At 34.5% G+C, this 18,285-nt stretch overlaps 2 protein-coding genes across 2 annotated transcripts; both read left to right on the top strand.

Moving 5' to 3' along the window:
- Positions 1–3,063: 3,063 nt before the first annotated feature.
- On the top strand, positions 3,064–4,026 carry LOC123819289 (olfactory receptor 52Z1-like; the record flags this gene model as incomplete). Its single annotated transcript, XM_045839591.1, has 1 exon — positions 3,064–4,026. A coding segment is annotated over exon 1 (960 nt), but the record flags the coding sequence as incomplete, so codon positions are not given.
- Positions 4,027–12,461: 8,435 nt separating this feature from the next.
- LOC123819234 (olfactory receptor 51G2-like) lies at positions 12,462–13,427 on the top strand. Its single transcript, XM_045839548.1, has one exon. The coding sequence runs from the start codon at positions 12,462–12,464 to the stop codon at positions 13,425–13,427; it is 966 nt and encodes a 321-aa protein (XP_045695504.1).
- The last annotated feature ends 4,858 nt before the right edge of the window (positions 13,428–18,285 follow it).

Here is an 18,285-nt window from a genome sequence, read left to right as displayed (position 1 = left end):
GCTGTATGTGTTAACTTGGGTGTCTGAGATTGCTAGCCAGGGGAGCAACTGAATGTGTTGTAGAGGGAGAGAAAGCAGGGTGCCTCTCCCTGTAGGCTATGTACCAGAAATAGTTTTATGGACCAGAAACACCTCTGTCCACAAGGGAAATAAAATTCAATCCTCTAGGGGCTGAAGATGTTGGACCTGAGAGATGCCTAAAAGGAGGTATAAATGGAGTTCTAGATTCCTATTCATGTTTTGGACATCTCCTTGCTTTATTTTTTTTCTCTACTCAACCAATTAAATACCTTCAGGATCCTAGAAATGACAGGTAAGTAAACTGAGTTATGCTCAGTGAAGACATATAGAAAAGAAACCAGGAAAAATAACAGTAAACTATAGCACAGAATCTGCTCATTCTTCCTAGAACTGAACCATCTTGCATTTTCCTTAACCTTGATCTATGATGTATTGGATATGGCTTTAACTTTGAATTTGACCTGCAATTGTAGTATCTCTTTGTACTCTCTTATTAAATGGGTCCTCTGCAAAGAGCACAAATGTATGCATTTTTCCTTTTAGAATATGTTAATGCAGTGGCTGTTTTTCTTTGACATACAGATCTGAATGTTGTGCTTAGATGCATTGAACTTATATTCCAGTAGTGAAAAAAGGCTGTTATTTAAAAAGTTTGTTAAAGATTACACTTATATTCCAGACACACATATACATATATATGCATGATTTTTTCCCATAAAATTTACTGAATATTCATTATATATCAGGTGCTGTGCTAGGTGCATATGAAGAAGATGAAACTCAGAGATTTTTAACTCCCTCTTTATGTAACAAAGGTGTTTCATTAGTAATGAGGCAAGAACACTCTACTTCTAAGCCCAAGCATCCATCACTATGTTAAACTGTTTGTACCTTATAAAAGTAAAATGATTGTTTTGGGGTAAAAATGATCAGTTGGGACCATGTGTTCAGTATAAGAAAATAAGTCACAGCCCTTATGGATACCTTGAACCAGTTCAATCTCTGTGTAGAGGCACGTAGCCTAAAATCCAGAATGTAACTTCTACAGTATTTGAATTCAATTCTATGTAGCCTTAGAATCACACTATCTGTATTACCACACATTGCCCCATTCATATATTAATGATACAGTCAGAATATTCCATCAGTAATATTATAACATAATGCCACAAAGAAATCCAGACCTATAAGTTAGATAACTACAAGTGATTATACTACAGTAAAAAAAAAAACAAAACACCTAATAAAACAAAACAGATACCTGATATCTCAGATCATGCATAGAATTTAAAGAAAACTTGCAAAACTTATTTTCCTTCCTCTCATCTCCATTTCTCTATTTCTTTCCATCACTTAGACTCTTCCTTCTCCCTTCCTAATGTCCTTATGAAGCCTAACTCACTGTAAGCCTCACCTGAATAGCTGCACTACACTCTGTGACTCTGTCAGATTGGTATGGGTATGCTCCAAAATTATCTTTACTCTCCCCAAAGCATCAAAAGTCCATTAACGTTTTTAAACAATGAATTTTAGCTATATGTTAAGTGGTTAAACAGTCAATCTATGTAATGAAAGTAAATCCCTAGACTTATGCATATCAACATGTTATTAAGTTATTTTAAAATAATTACATCCCAACATAAAAGCATAATGGGCAAACCATTTGAGTATCATGTATTTTAACCCACAACTCAAAAAATGGAGTCCAAACATTTCAATCATATAAAATGAGGGATTAAGATATTGAAAGCTTAATAAAAATAAAAGTAAAGATAGTAAAACAATACTGTACAATGATTGCTACACTGAACTACAGTAGAATAGAGATGAAGAGGCAGCCATTCCTGAAGCCTGTATACCACCTTCGAAAATGAAGAATTTAGCTAGCTCTTATTTGAGAGCACGGACTGTGAGAAGATGGGAGCCACTTGTCAACTGTTTGTTTTGTATATGTCTCTACCTGTGTTTATATCTATGTGTTTATGTACATACACACATACATACACACACATACAGCCTACCCTAATATTAGGTCTCCTAGCTTGACTTTTCACCCAGCAACTCTTACTTCTATCCATATTCTTTGAGAACTATAGAAACTAGTAATCAATAAAGTACCTTCCCTCCCTTTTATTGAAGAACTATGGACCCCTGCTTTATAATATGAAAATATTAAGTTATTTGCCACTGTGGTGGTCTTCAGAGATACAAAGTGTATTGTCTCCTTTTCCATCAGTGACCCGAGTGGATCAGAATGATTTCCTTAACCACATGCTAAGCATATCCATTTAAGAACCCAACTCGGTTTGTCAGTAAAAAGTTTTTAATCTTAATCCCACAATTTTAAGGGATTGGTAGGCAGGGATGAATTTATTTCACCTGTGTGTCCTCAATGTCTACTAGCACAGGGCTCAGCATCAAGTCAGCAATCAACCAATGTTGAAGAAGGCATATGTAAAATATTGCTTGAAATACATTTTGTCAATACCTAGTCCCTCCCTCTTCCATAAACAGTATAATCCAATTTCACATCTGTCTGTTTTACTCAGCAATGTGATCAGTAAAATTTTTGATGACATTTTTACGTCTAGTTTTATTTTTATAGCTAGTATTGGATGGTCATTAAGAGCATAGCTTTCAAATTTACCCTGCCTGACTTCAAGTCCACGGTGACCAGCAAATGGCTAAATGAAGGTCTATGGGACCTATCCTTTTTGTCATGCATAGGAATAATAACAGTATCTATGTCACACATTATTGTAAATGTATTTTCAATGGGCTATTGTGAAGATAATATTAATATAGAGCATTATAACACATATTAAGAATTTATGAAATGTTAATTTTTTTTCAGGATACAATATTTAATTCTTCCATGGAAGGAGTCAGAGTGGACTTTTAGGTGAGTTAATCCATCTCATTATTCTTTTATAGGGAAGAATATATTGGGGAAAATATCTGATCAGATATCATTCAGCCTAAGATGATGTTCCTGTATCCTCAGTCAGCCCTGTGGTCTTTCATTGAAGGTACTAGGTCTGGAGTATGCAGCCACAGATGGGGCCCTCTTTTTACAATCACACTAATCCCCAGGATATATGGTATGTCCTGACAGGAGTCCCAGGACTGGAAGAGGCACACACTTGGATCTCCATCCCTATCTGTTTCACATACATTGTGGCTGTCATAGGCAATATCTTCCTAATCTTTTTAATCATGACTCAGACCAGTCTGCATGAGCCCATGTATCTCTTCCTTTCCATGCTGGCCTTTGCAGATGTCCTGCTTTCCACAACAACAGCCCCCAAGATGCTAGCAATCTTCTGGTTCCATTCTGTGAATATATCCTTTGGTAGCTGTATATCACAGATGTTCTTCATACATTTCATCTTTGTGGCAGAATCTGCTATTCTCCTGGCCATGGCATTTGACCGCTATGTGGCCATCTGTTACCCACTGAGATATACCACAATCCTAACCTCCTCAGCCATTGGAAAAATTGGCATAGCAGCTGTGGCCAGGAGCTTTCTCATATGCTTTCCATTCATTTTCCTGGTATACCGACTTACATATTGCGGGAGAAACATCATTCCCCATTCCTACTGTGAGCACATGGGCATTGCCAGATTGGCATGTGACAATATCAACGTCAACATCATTTATGGCCTTACTGTGGCTCTGATCTCTACAGGACTGGATGTAGTGCTCATCATTATTTCCTACACAATGATCCTTCTCACAGTGTTTCAGAGACCTTCTTGGGCAGCCAGAGGCAAGGCCCTTAGTACATGTGGTTCCCACATTTGTGTCATACTTATGTTCTATGCTCCAGCCTTCTTTTCTTTTTTCGTCCATCGCTTTGGGGGTAAAACCATCTCTCACCATATTCACATTCTAGTTGCCAATCTCTATGTGGTGGTGCCCCCTATGCTCAACCCCATTATTTATGGGGTGAAGACCAAACAGATTAAAGATCGAGTGATTTTGCTTTTCTCCTCCATCAGCACATGTTTTTAAAATAAAGAATACATCAAAAATTAAGAATTGAGTTATTACCATGTGACCCAGTAAACCTTATTCTGCATATATATCCCCCCAAATTGAAAATGTTTATTTCATTTATTCACAAAAATATATGCACTCCTATGTTCATCGCAACATTATTCACAGTGGACAAGACATGGAAACAACTGAAATGTCCTTCAATGTATGATTGGATAAAGAAGAGGTGGTACATATATACAATAAAATACTACTCAGTCATAAGAAAAGTTTAAATACTGCCATTTGAGACAACATGGATGGATCTTGAGAATATCATGTTAAGTGGAATAAGAAACAAAAAGTTAAGTACCACATAATTGTATTCATATGTGGGATATAAAGCTGAAAGCAACAAATGAACAAGGAATAAAACCCCAAAACTCATAGACACAGTATAGTTGTTACCAGAGGGAAGAAAGGTTGGGAGTGGTAAAAGGGCATAGGGGGTCAAATACATGGTGACAGAAGATGATTTGACTTTGTGTGGTGGGCGCACGATGCAACATACAGAAGATGTAACATAGAATTATACTATTGAAACCTATATAATCTTGTTAAGCAATGCCACCCTAAAATTAATTAAAAATACAATAAAAATAAATTAACGGTATCTCAGTTCTTCTAGAAATCCTATTATTATGTGTTTTAATTTATTCCTAAAAATACATGAAGATAACTGACAAAAGAAAAGTATTTCAAGGTTTAACCCAGATTAACTTTTCATGTATAAAGCTAGGAAGTGAGAGTGGTGAGTCACTCAGTTTTTTTTAGACAGTTGAAATTCTGCTGAAATAGAAACATTCTTATGCTCTCAGTTGATCATTGAGCCAATAGAATTAGTCCTCCATATTTTAGTTATTTTTTTCAGCATGTATTTCATAAGTTAAAAAGTGAGCTCTAAAATCAAATAATTTCTCCCCATTATGGGGGGCAAAGTGGGAAGGAATTTCAGGAACAACTATAAAGGACACATGGACAAAACCAAGGTAGGGTGGAATCAGGGGAGGGAGGGAGGGAGGGAGGGCTGGGTGGGGGGAGGAGTGATGGGAAAAAATGCAGATACTTGAACAACAATAAAATAAAAAAATTTTAAATCAAATAATTTCTGAATGACTGACATCTTATATACTATAGTGTATGGGATGGACACACAGGGCACCACAAAAGTAAGTTTACGGTTGTAAGTACATGAAACACAGTTCATGCTTATATTATCATTTGTTAATTTTTGTTATATTTTCCATACAAACAACTAAAAGCCTATTTGTCCCACCCTGTACAGTATATATTTATTGAGTAAATGAATAATACTGAATTAAAGTAATATCCAACATTAAATTAACCCACCTGAAACCACACAGATAACTTAAAAACTAATACTTTTGTTCTACATATTGGGGATGGAGGCACAAATCATCAAAGAGCATCCTGATATTAATAAAGACTTCACTAGGGGACTAAAGGATTGAACACTTTCATACCCAGGACACAAAAATAAAAGTCAATGGAACATTAAACAGGATGCTTACACAGAATACAAGAGTCTCTTGTATTAAAGAGACTCTAATCAGACCAAGTATAATTATCTATGAACTTGTCTGTAAACTGTGCCTTAATTCCTTCATATCTAGAAAATATTTTTATAACCTCTTCTCTTCAAGGCCTAGCACAATCCCATGAGAATGTGAAATCTGACCTTATTTACACTTAAAGAAAGGCATATAAAACCTTTGAGGTGTTCTTTTGAATATTTATAAGCTTTTGAGGGTTAGGTTTTTTAAAATCTTTTCTTTATAACACACACACACACACACACACATATGTGTGTGTGTGTGTGTGTGTGTGTGTGTGTATACGTGTGTGCACCAGAAAAGAAGAAAGTTATGAATGGGCTTTCCTATATCACTTTCATTTTTGGGAAGTGGGGGAGAAGACAGAAAATATAAGTAATTTGTGCATAGTGGTACTGGGCTAAATAAACACTATTTTGATTTATCTTCAAAATATTTGGATTTTACCCATATATTTTTAAAAATTCAAAGTACTGGTAGATATTTTTCCTATAATACTTTAGATATCTTTCTGTGAAATTTATACTCAGTGCTATATTTATTTATCATAATACTACTAATTAATGCAGCTAACAGTATCTGCATTTTATAGGTGAAGGACTGGTCTGTAGGACAGGGAGATAAAGTTGTTTTCTCAAGCTCTCAGGGAAAGGGGCAGGCTTGAACAGAAACCCAGGTTCATACAAATAATGGGGAACAATTAACAATTTTAAGGAAGAAAAATATGATTCAGATAACTTTTTAGAATAGCAAAATGAGTATTATGTAAAGGGTCATATATTTACAAAAAGGTAAGTTAAAAATCAATACCAACAGTCAGTGTTCAAAATGAAAATTTTATTCCCTTGAGCTTTGGAGATCTAGATAATTGCCTTGGCTTGAAAAATATGTTCAATTCACCTTAATTTCAGCAAAAAAGATTGTTTTAGGGGTTAAAAAACGTTGATGTTATGAATCCTGGTTTGCCTGTTGCACTCCAACTGTAAGAAATTGGCAGTCTACATTAACTATTGGTTATCAAGTGGTAAAATGAAATTATTTTAGTGTATATGTCATTGCTTTGATAATTAAATGAAATATGTCAGATAATATATTCAACATTTAATAAATATTCATTTTTTGGTTTTCATAATAATGATAATTTTTATAAATAAACACATTAAAGAACCCAGTCCACCAAATAACCTAGCCCTCCTTCAAATAACCCTCAGAAAATGTTTGGAATTGGGTTACTGTCATAGATAGTGAAGTCACATAAAATTTTGCCAAAAGTTGCTGCAAATAAATTTATGACTCAAAGGCAAATTCTTCAAGGAATAAAGGAGAGTAGGAGAGTAAGAGAGTAAATGTATTACAGCATGACAGAATATTTGATTCTGTGGCCTTAAGATATTTTTATGCTCACAATTGGCAATGGGAAACTAGGAAAATGCCAATTTTGTATCCAGAATGTATGAAATAGGAGAAGAACAAAATATGATTGAATCGACAGCCTTAATTTTAAGGACACTTTCAGGTTGAGGGCTCAGAAATGTGCACATGCTGAAAGGGATTAGGAGGTCACTGTCTGCACTTAACTGCCAAAAGCAATATGCTGAGCTGTGGTCCTGGAATTTTTGAAAGAGACTTTTCATGCCCTGGTGTGTCTCCTTGACCACTAAATCTTCAGCTACAGGACAATGACCGAGGGAGACATAACAGCACAAAAAAATGGAAATGTAGAGTTCTGAAGGGGTTTAAGAAAAACTGACATATTCTTTCAGATCACAGACACACACACACACACACTCATGCATGCCCGAGGTCTGTCCAGAAAGTATCCAGCAATGTCATATGAAAAATAGAGACGTTTATTGAAGATACAAGATACACTGTACATAGGAAAATGACACTTTAGTCCCCTTAAAGCAGGCACCTTGGGACCTCACACAGTTCTTCCGATCACCATCACTGCACCATCTTATTTTTCTGAATCTCATCAACAATCTGACATCTCTTCCCTTTCAAAGTTGATTTTAATTTTGGGAAAAGCCAGAAGTCTCAGGGTACGAAGTCTGGTCTGCAGGGGCGCTGAGTCACCTGGGTGAGGTGATATTTCACCAAAAATCCCTGTATGAATACTGTCTGATTCCAATTATATAAAATACCTAGAATAAAAATTTATAGAAACATCCAGTAGATTGAAGATTACCAGGGAAATGAGAATTACTGTTTAATAGGTATGTAATTTCTTTTTTTGGTGATGAAAGTTTTGCAGTTAGATAGTGATCATGGTTGTACAACATTGTGAATGTTATTAATGCTACTGCATTGTGCATTTAAAAATACGTAATGTGTGCCCTGGCTGGTGTAGCTCAGTGGATTGAGCGGGGGCTGCGAACCAAAGCATTGCAGGTTCGATTCCCAGTCAGGGCACATGCCTGGGTTGCAGGCCATGACCCCCAGCAACCGCACATTGATGTTTCTCTCTCTCTCTTTCTTTCTCCTTCCATTCCCTTTCTGAAAATAAATAAATAAAATCTTTAAAAAATACTTAATGTGTAAATATCAAATCACTATTTTGCACACCTGAAACTAATATTATAATACTACATATCATTTATACCTTAATTAAAAATAAGAAAAATGTTAGTTTTAAAGTAAAATTCTTTTAAAATGTTAATATAGCAAATTTAATGGTACATAGCTTTTACCACAATAAAAATTTGAAAAAAAAATTGAACAAAAATCACCAGTAAAACACAATACAATCATATTAATATTCTGAGTGGGATGATATTAAATTAATACATTGTTTTTAATAAAATTATTATTACTACTATGAACAATATTCAGTGAACATTTCTTACATTTATTTTCATCACACATAATTTTTTTACCATTTTGAATGAGGTCATTTTCTATTTCATTTTTTCTTTAATTATTGCTACTATAAAACATTATTGACTTTATTCAGGTATAAGTTCAAAATAAAAAATTGTATGTATTTAATATGTAAAACCTGATGACCCAATTTAGGTATACATTATGAAATATTCACCTAAACTAGGCCAATCAACATATCCACCAATTAATGCCTGTACAATTTTCCTTTTTTTTTCTTCTTTGTTGTAGCAAGAATACACAGGACTTGTCCTCTCAGCAAATTTCAAGTACATAGTACAGTATAAACATTATAGATTTGTACGTTATTCTTATAGAACTCTGTTGACTTTCTTATGCTTTGTAGATTAAAAAATCACATTATCTTAAAAATAAGTAAACAAATAAATAAATAAAAAATAATAAACAAAATTCAGATTTGTCTTTTTCTCTTATTTTCTACACTTCTTTGATTTATATTAAACCTCAATTATACCAGTATTCTGCATTAGTTTTGATACTGGGTATTCTGATCTGGTTTACTCTCATTACACTTTTGGATACTTTTTCTTAACATTTTTTGCTTTATGTCATAAAGTTTTATCATATATGAAGCCACTGAAGACATAGTAAAAACCACAAGGTGGGAGATTTATTCTTCTGACTATTCTGGTCTCTAAATCTGTCTCTGGGGAAAAACTACATACAGTTCATCTACTGAGATGATATAACTTTTGAATTTCCAAGCTTCAGAGTCTGATGAAAAATTATGCAGCCTCTCCCTCTATGAAGGCACTCTTCTCAGTTTATTTAGTGATCTCTTAGTACCTTAATTTAAAATAAAGGTGTCAGATCAGAGGCACAGAAGTGTGGACTAGGCTGACAGCTGTAAGAGAGGAGGGTGTCGCTAGGGATTAGTTGAAAAAAAATGAAGGGATTAGTCAAAGAACATGTATGAATGACCCATGGACATGGACAATGGTGTGAAGACAGACTGTGGGAATGGGGGGAAGGCTCTGGGGGACGGGCAAAGGGGAAAATTTGAGACAACTATATTAGTATAAAGAATTAAAAAGACTAAAAAGGAAAAATAGATCTTTGCAAAGAAATAAACATATTTCAAGTTATACATACATATATGTATGCATATATGTACACACACACGTGTGTGAGGGTGTCTGTCCAGAAAAAGTCCAACCATTGTTATTGTAATGAGAATGGTTTGTGCAACATCAATGTAACCTGGCAGCAAAGGAGAATGGACTGTAATGGGCATGTGTGAACAATAACAACTTCACTGTATTAGTCACTAGTAGACACCAATGAGTGAATATGTGTATTGTTTGGCCATAGCATTCAAAATGATTGAGCAAGTAGAGAAACAAATTTGCATCAAATTTTGTGTTAAGCTTGAATATTCCTCTGCAGAAATTATTCCAATGATTCAGAAGGCTGCAGCTATGGGCAACTGGTGACTGGCAGCTTCACCATGACAATGAGCCCACTCATGCATTGCATTGTATGCAGGGATGGTGGGGGAAATATTAAATCACCCAGATGACTCAACCTCCTTACAGCACAGATCTGGTGCCCTGTGACTTCTGACTTTTCCCAAAACTAAAATCACCTTTGAAAGAAAAGAAATGTCAAACTGTTGAAGAGATTCAGGAAAATACAACGGGGCAGCTGATGGCGATTGGGAGAACTGTGTGAGGTCCCAAGGTGCCTACTTTGAAGGGGACTAAGGTGTCATTGTCTTATGTCCAATGTTTCTTGTACTTGTATCTTCTTCAATAAATCTATTTTCATAAACAATTAAATTAAAATTGAAATAGAATATGTAGTTCCTCAAAATGATTGGGGGAAGGACAGACCAGCAATTAATACATAGTATTAAAAATTGTTTACATATTTGAGAATAATTAAATGAAACCTTTAATCACCCAAGTCCTCAGAATGAACTCCAAATGAAGTAAACATTTTCCTCTCTCTCTCTTTCTCACTCTCCTATTGCTGTCTCTTTTCACTATTACTGTCTAATCATTATCTATATCACTTTCTGTCTATTTCTACTGTTCTATCTCTATCTCCATTGCTGTGTTTTTTTACTTTGTGTATGGAATAGCATTTTATTTTATTTTATTTTATTGTTTTATTGTTCTTCAAGTACAGTTGTCCCCATTTTCCTGGCACCACTTTCCCCCACCCCCTCACCCCCACCTTCCATCCTCAATCCTTCCCCCTTTTGGCTTTGTCCATAGATCCTTTATACCTGTTCCTTGACAACCCTTTCTCTTCTTTCCCCTGTGGAAGAGCTTCTTAAGAATGCAAATAATGTCATAAATATATGTTAAATTGACTACATAAAATTATGTATGTCATGTATGTGACAAAATGAACAAAGTTAAAAAGCAAGAGATGTATTAAAAATATTTAAAGTATAAAAGTGTTCTACATCTAAATTATAATTAATGATTTTAAAAATTAAGTATTTATTTCCCTTATATTTGTATATGCATATGTTTATGTATATTTCCTGACATGCCTTTTAGTGAGAATAACTTCCTCATCTTCTCAAAAATCTAACTGAAGATTCTGAGAATAATTATTCATAGTTAATTGCTCCTTCAGGACCTGTCTCATCTTGCCTCCTCTTCTAGTCAGCTAAGCACATATAAGTAGAAGTAGAAACCATATCTACAGCCCAGTTGGAAGGGAACAGCAAGAAAGGGGATGCATGGATGCTTGTTCTCAGTTCCACCTGGACAAGTAAGTATCTTATACCTAGGATTAACTGGCTGTATTTGTGCTTAATGATATACTGATACTGACTTGTACCATTTTGGCAAAGCTGATTGTAAACATCTCAGTTCTACATTCAGTGGCATCATGGTGGTAGCATTAAATTTCAATAGAAGTATTTCAACAAAAAAATGGTAACTGGCACAGATCACAGCCTTGTCACTCAGAGAGCTGATTGTTAAACATTTATTAGCACTCCAAGGGTTATAATGAACCAAGGGCCTTATCCCAATATAGAGGGAGAACTCACTTTCACTTACCATTGCCATTCCCGAGCCCCATTCTGAATTCCATTTCTGGTCTTTAATCTTAATCCAAGACTGCTACAGATGAGTAGAATTTTAGTGTAATAAACTTGTTCCCAGATACCCTAGTCCTGACCCCTACAGCATGATCACACTTAGATTGTAAAACCCTGATGCTTTTGGTGTTGCTCTCAGCCCTGACCCCATGTTCTTGAAGGAGACATGGACTTTCCTGCAAAACACAGAGAAACTTTCCTCATTGCCCATGGATAGCAGGTAGTGAAAGTGTGAACTGGTAAGTTAAAAAAAATACATTGGAAAATATTAAAAACTAGGGAAAACTATGTTAATTTTCTAATTTGTTAATTTTTCTTTTTTATTTCATGCATTTATTGTGATCAAATATAATGATAAACAATTTACATATTTCATCTTGTATCACTATTATTGTATTTCTATTGAATACTTGAGTTAGAGATATGTGACACCCCCAAGATCATAGGTCTATTAAATATAAGAATGCTCTTTACTACTATCATGTAACTTTACTACTCATTCACTCCTGTATAAACTGCAGAAAGTTACCAGATCTTTCAATCCTTAATTTTCATATAAACTTGTCACCTCTGTGCTTATTATCACTGCCTTTTACAGCCCTAAATGACCCAGTTTAAGATTTCTATTACTGCCTTCTGCATTTTGTTTCAGGTCATATGGGAAAATTCTTCTACATACCTAATCATATTTCTCTTTGATACACTGTGGTTTTCATGTACCCTTGTTTCCGATGTAAGTTTTTCACTTATTCTCTAAGAAAATGTCTTATCTATGACTGTCAGGAGCTCAGAATTTAATGTATAACAACTAACAAGTGATATATATTTTTTAGTCTTCAAGTGCTTCCTAATATCTTCAAATGAAGTCTCACTATGATATTTCCAATGGTTCCATTGAATTCACACAACCATCATTTATTCTTATGGGTATCCCAGGACTAGAAGGAGAGCATATCTGGATATCCATCCCTTTCTGCCTAATGTACATCATTATCTTCATAGGAAATGGCCTCATTCTTCACGTAATCCGGATTGACACCATTTTGCACCAGCCTATGTACTTTTTTCTGGCTATGCTGGCCTTTGTTGAACTCGGGGTCTCCGCTTCCACCATGCCTACAGTGTTAGGCATTTTTCTCTTTGGCATTAATGATATCAGTTTTGGTGGTTGTCTGCTGCAGATGTTTTCCATGCATTCTTTTACCCTCATGGAGTCTGGTGTCCTTCTGGCTATGTCTATAGACCGCTTTGTGGCCATTTACAGCCCACTGAGGTATACAGCTCTCCTGACGATTCCCCGCATCACTGGGATGGGTGCTACCATTGCCTTGCGAAGTGTGATGCTCATGTTACCACTTCTCTTTCTCCTGGAGGGTCTGCCTTTCTGTGGCCACAATACCCTCACACACTCTTACTGCCTTCACTCGGATCTGATCAAATTGCCCTGTGCAGACACCCGCCCCAATAGCATCCTAGGTCTATTTGTCATTACCTCCACATTGGGGCTGGACTCATTGCTCATTGTGGTTTCTTATGGGCTGATCCTTCACACAGTAGTAGGAATAGCATCTGGTGCAGGGCGGTGGAGGGCACTCAACACATGTGTGTCACATATCTGTGCTGTGCTTGTGTACTATGTTCCAATGATCAGTCTCTCTTTGTTGCACCGCTTTGGGCATCATTTACCTTCACTCCTCCAGACTTCCATGGCCAATGTGTACCTCTTCTTCCCACCTGTGGTCAACCCCATTGTCTATAGCATCAAAACCAAGGAAATTCGCAACAGCATTGTTCGTACACTGTCTAGACAGAGGGGTGTAGTCTAATCAAACAGATGATACCCTGAATAGCCTGAGAACACAAGGACTTGGATTAGACCTATTGCCTGCATATTAGCCTTGCAAATGGAAGAATTCCATAGTTTAGTATTCCTCATGAATGAGCTACAAACTTTAGTATATGGCAACCCCCCACCCCAATAATCTGTCCCCACTTCTCCCTGAGAAAAGAGAATGTCATTACTTTGAAGTATATTGAAAGAGACAGAGGACCTGGTCTTTTTTTTTCTGGCAAAGACATCATTTGTTTATTGAACCCTTGAATATTCAATTCATTTTTCCCCTTGGGAATAGGTAGAATGTGCCCTGGGAAGTTTCTTTTTATAGGTATGTACAGTTTAGTGAAAAATATGTGTGAGTGAAAATAATAAGGACACAAAAGAGTATGTATTGTATTAAACCTTTATATAAAGTTGAAAAATGAGTACAACCACTTAGTGTAAAAAATAACAGAACAGCAGTTGCTTATGATGGATGTAGAGGTGAGAGAATGGGAAAATGCATGAGGAAGTTTTGGGGATGATAGAAATGCTCTATGATGTGTTAGGGATGTAAGTTACAGAACTGTATCTATTTGTCAGAATAGTACTGCTAAAATTTGTACATTTCAATATATATCGATTTTAGCTCTAAAACTCATAATAATATTTAAAAGACTACAATAACAATAACAATAATCATTGGGTTACATGGTGAATGGAGGTATAGAAGATACAAGAAAGGCATAATGTTGATAAATGTTAAAGCTGGACAATGGGTAGGTGAAGGTTCATTATAATAGTCTGTTTGCTTTGTACATGTTTGAATACTTTTAATAAAAAATTTAAAAGAAATACTAGTGGTAATCTTATTACATTGTTATTGAATGTAGGCCATGAGATAACTTTTAGTTGGTCAGAATGATTTGGTCAGGAAATGATTTGACTTTAGAAAAGTGTTTCATTTTTAATGAGTTAAGTTAGAAAAAACAGCAATGTAAAAATAATGGTTTTAAGAGGAAACAACTTAAAAAAATAAGCCCTTACTTTGCTAATATTCTTGGTTGACACAAATCATTCAGTAGCAGACACTTTCTGATCACAGGAAGGTAAGAAGGGAAGAAACAAAGTGGAGTAACATCGCCTACACAGGACCTGCTGTGCTCAATTATCTTTCCATATAATTTTGACTTTCCACAACTACAGTGAGTATCATCATACACCATAGAGTCTTGAATAACCTTTCACTTAACCAAGTAATTAAGAGAGGTCCCTCTCTTAAAATAAATGATTAGTATATAAGGTGATGGGTGGCATCATTCATATCTTTTTTCTGTTTTTATCTAATTCATTCAAATATTGGATTTTCTTCTATTTTTAATTCATTCAAATATTGGATTTTCTTCTATTTTTATATATCTATCTTTGAGAGTGCTCAGTGAGTGGAATTATGAACATGAGCTAAGGTATTTTAATAGTCTAATCTTTAATTTTTCAAGGTAGTGCAGAAACCATTGGATAACAATCATTATTGGTAATCTCCATGACAAATATGTAAATTAGATAGCATCATTAATCTCATATATAAATGAAGAAAATAAAAAGTTACATAAATTTATCCAAGTCATGCAAAAAATGGTCTAAAAATTAAATACAATGGGGTGGGAATAAAAGGCAGAAAACTGTACTCGAACAACAATTAAAAAATATATACAGATAGCAAATAAGCCATAAAAAATTAAGTAGAATGATGCATGTAAAACAATTAGCACAGTTCCTGGTAGAATTTCCTTAATAAGCTATGAGATTTTATTATAGTCACACTTTTCCAGCAATCTGATGACTGTGTGAATCCCACAGCCAAATTTCACCATGCCTGATAGTAACAGTTCTACATCCTAATTTAAAATTCAACAACATCATAATGAAAGTCATAAATTTATTTGATGAAAGCTTTATATAATATATCATATTAAGTGATTTATATATGAGATATTGAGATAATTTATTCAAAGAAATGACACATGAAGCAATTATCAGTAATCTCTACATGTTACAGTTATGGAAATGGAAACAGATGTGTCATGCCCCAAATCACAGAATTAGTAAGTTGTAGAATCCAGAATCAAAACTGGACAATCTAATTTAAAAGCTCATTCTCTAACCAGCCATAATCTGAGTTCTATAAGTAAAAATTCAAATCCATTCTTAAATTGGAATCTGAAGAATATCAGGCAATTAGAGAATAGTAACAAAAGGTAAATTTGACATAATGCTTAAATTTCATGGTTTTCTTGCCTCTGTAGCCTTATATATACATTGAAGAGAGAGAAGGGAGAAAGGAGAAAGGGAGATGAAAAAGAACTCATAGTGATAGTCATGAAATATGAGGTTGACAAAAAGAATAAAGCATTGAAATTGAACTGAAAGCAGCAGTCAGGAGAGTTATATTTGTTTTGTGTTATGTTTTAATTAAGAAGTCTGATTTTTGAGGAAGGATGAATGCATAGACAAGCAAATAAGGACACTCCAAACCAAGCAGACCATAAAGGAGATTTAAGAAAATGTGGTTTTAAGGTAACTGCAAAGTTATTGTTGTTGTTGTTTTTGTTGTTTTAAATGTAAGTACAAGGTGTCAGCAATAGATACCTAAACACAATTAATGGTTAAAAAAGATGTGGTACATTTATATAATGGAATATTACACAGCTGTAAAAAATAATGAAATCTCGCCACTTGTGACTACATGGATAGACCTAGATGGCATTATACTAAGTGAAATAAGTGAAAGAGAGAAAAACAAATACCATCTGGTTTCACTTACACATGGAATCTAAAAAAAAAAAAATCAAACAAGAAAAAAAGCAGATTCAAATAGAAACAAAGACCAAAGGATGGCTGTCAGAGAGGGGAAGGAGAAGGAGATAGGAGTGAAAGAAGAGAAGGGGAATATAGTCAATAGTATTGTGACAAGTTTTCCCAGTGACAAGTGGTTACTAGAATTAGTGGAGTGACTACATTGTAAGGTGTAAAAAATGTCAAATCATTATATTGAACACTTGAAACTAATGTAACTACTTGAAGACTGTATACCAACTACACTTAAAAAAGTTTAATATAGCAAAAATGAAGAATAGTCATGTACACTGTGCAAGTTTGTTAACTTTATTCTGAAAACTACAATGTGTCACTGGAACATTTTTGTCCATAAGAAAGACATGTGTGTGTTGTGTGTATCTAATGAAGGCAACATATCTTCTCAGTGGTAGTATAGGTTTTCTGTAATTCATTTATATTAATTAGAAGAATGGAATTCATTTTTTGTCCTTAGGAGAGCATTCTGCTTATGTGGACTTAAAGTTAAATTTTCTCTATCATCAAATTGATTGCTAAAGTTCCTCTGTAAAAGAATATGCTTAGCTAGTAGATTATACAGATACAGACAGCAGACAGCTTTGAGTGTTCCACTCTAATTCTAAGCTAATTTGGAGTTTGAAATATGCTTAACAACTCCTGGTTATGGCAGTAGTCCTGAAACTATGTAGGAATATAAAACTGAAACAGAAACAGAATGTGAAACTAGAAAGTATTAGTACCATATTAAATAGCAAATATCCCATAAAATACCTAGTGAAAATCCAGTTTAGTTAGTCATTATGATCTTCAAATTATGAGAAGTATTTCTAAACTGAGACCTGCAAATGGAGAAAAGAAAACATGGGAAATTTCAAGGACAAGAGGATGCCTAAGACTTTCTATCACCCCCACAAAATTGGACCAGGACAATTATAGTATAAATACTTAAACATAAAATGGCTTGAAAAATATATTTTGTAACTTCAATAAAAGTATAATTTTGAGAAAATTAATAAGCAATACATAAACCATGATATGGCATAATACATGTATATATATATGTATATTCTGACTAAAGATATGAATCTAAGTTAACATATAAAAACTGTGTAACTATCACTAATATCTAATTCCAGAACATTTCATCATCCCAATATAAATATTCCATCCCATTAGCAGTCACTCCCCACTCTGTTCTGTCCCCAGTCTGTGGTAACCACTAATCACCTCTGGCTCAATGGATCTGACTATTCTGGACATTTCATATAAGTGGAATCATATAATACATGGCCTGTTAAATCTAGTTTCTTTCAAAGAGCATCAAGTTTTTAAAGTTCATCTGTGTTGTAGCATAAATCAGAACCTTCTTTTTTAATGTTTGAATGAAATACCATTGCATGGAAATACTGGAGTCTCCTCTTCCATGTGGCAGGCAGGATTCTGACCAAACAAGGCTTTTCTTAATCCCTCTATATGGGAAATGTTCCCATCTTAATTAGGACAATTGCACGATTAATATAGGAATGGCCAGGCACTTCTCTTTCACATTTTACCTATTTCATTTAAACTTATTTCTACTCACTTAGTGAATTTTATCACCCATTCATAGTAAAAGCTATTAAACATCCATTTCTAACTTGGTTACTTTTTAAAAATGAAATGATTTGTTTCTCATTTTCTCTAAATAATGTGCAGAAATAAGAGTCTCTTCTAAAAATTTACTCTCTGTATTTCCTGCATTTTACAGATCAATACATTATTTCTATTTAATACTAGGAGTACTAAGGAACCATCAAGATAAGGAGTCACATCTTTTCTAAAATACCTTATTCTTCCATTGTTCTAATAGGTGAATGTTCTAATATCCAATAACATTTTGGTGCGTTGAGGTTCAAATATTTTTCACATATTTCAAAAGTATTCTGAGAATTGTTAAGCATGTCTAATAATTCAGTTATTAGACATAGTTAGTTGCACTCTATCTACATAAGCACAAATTTCAGAACCTCAGA

This window comes from Phyllostomus hastatus, unplaced genomic scaffold (assembly GCF_019186645.2).
Source record: "Phyllostomus hastatus isolate PE091 unplaced genomic scaffold, TTU_PhHast_1.1 phas_contig_304, whole genome shotgun sequence".
NCBI lineage: Eukaryota > Metazoa > Chordata > Mammalia > Chiroptera > Phyllostomidae > Phyllostomus > Phyllostomus hastatus.
Note: the sequence above shows the minus strand (reverse complement) of the source record. Positions and strands in the feature narration are given on the sequence as shown.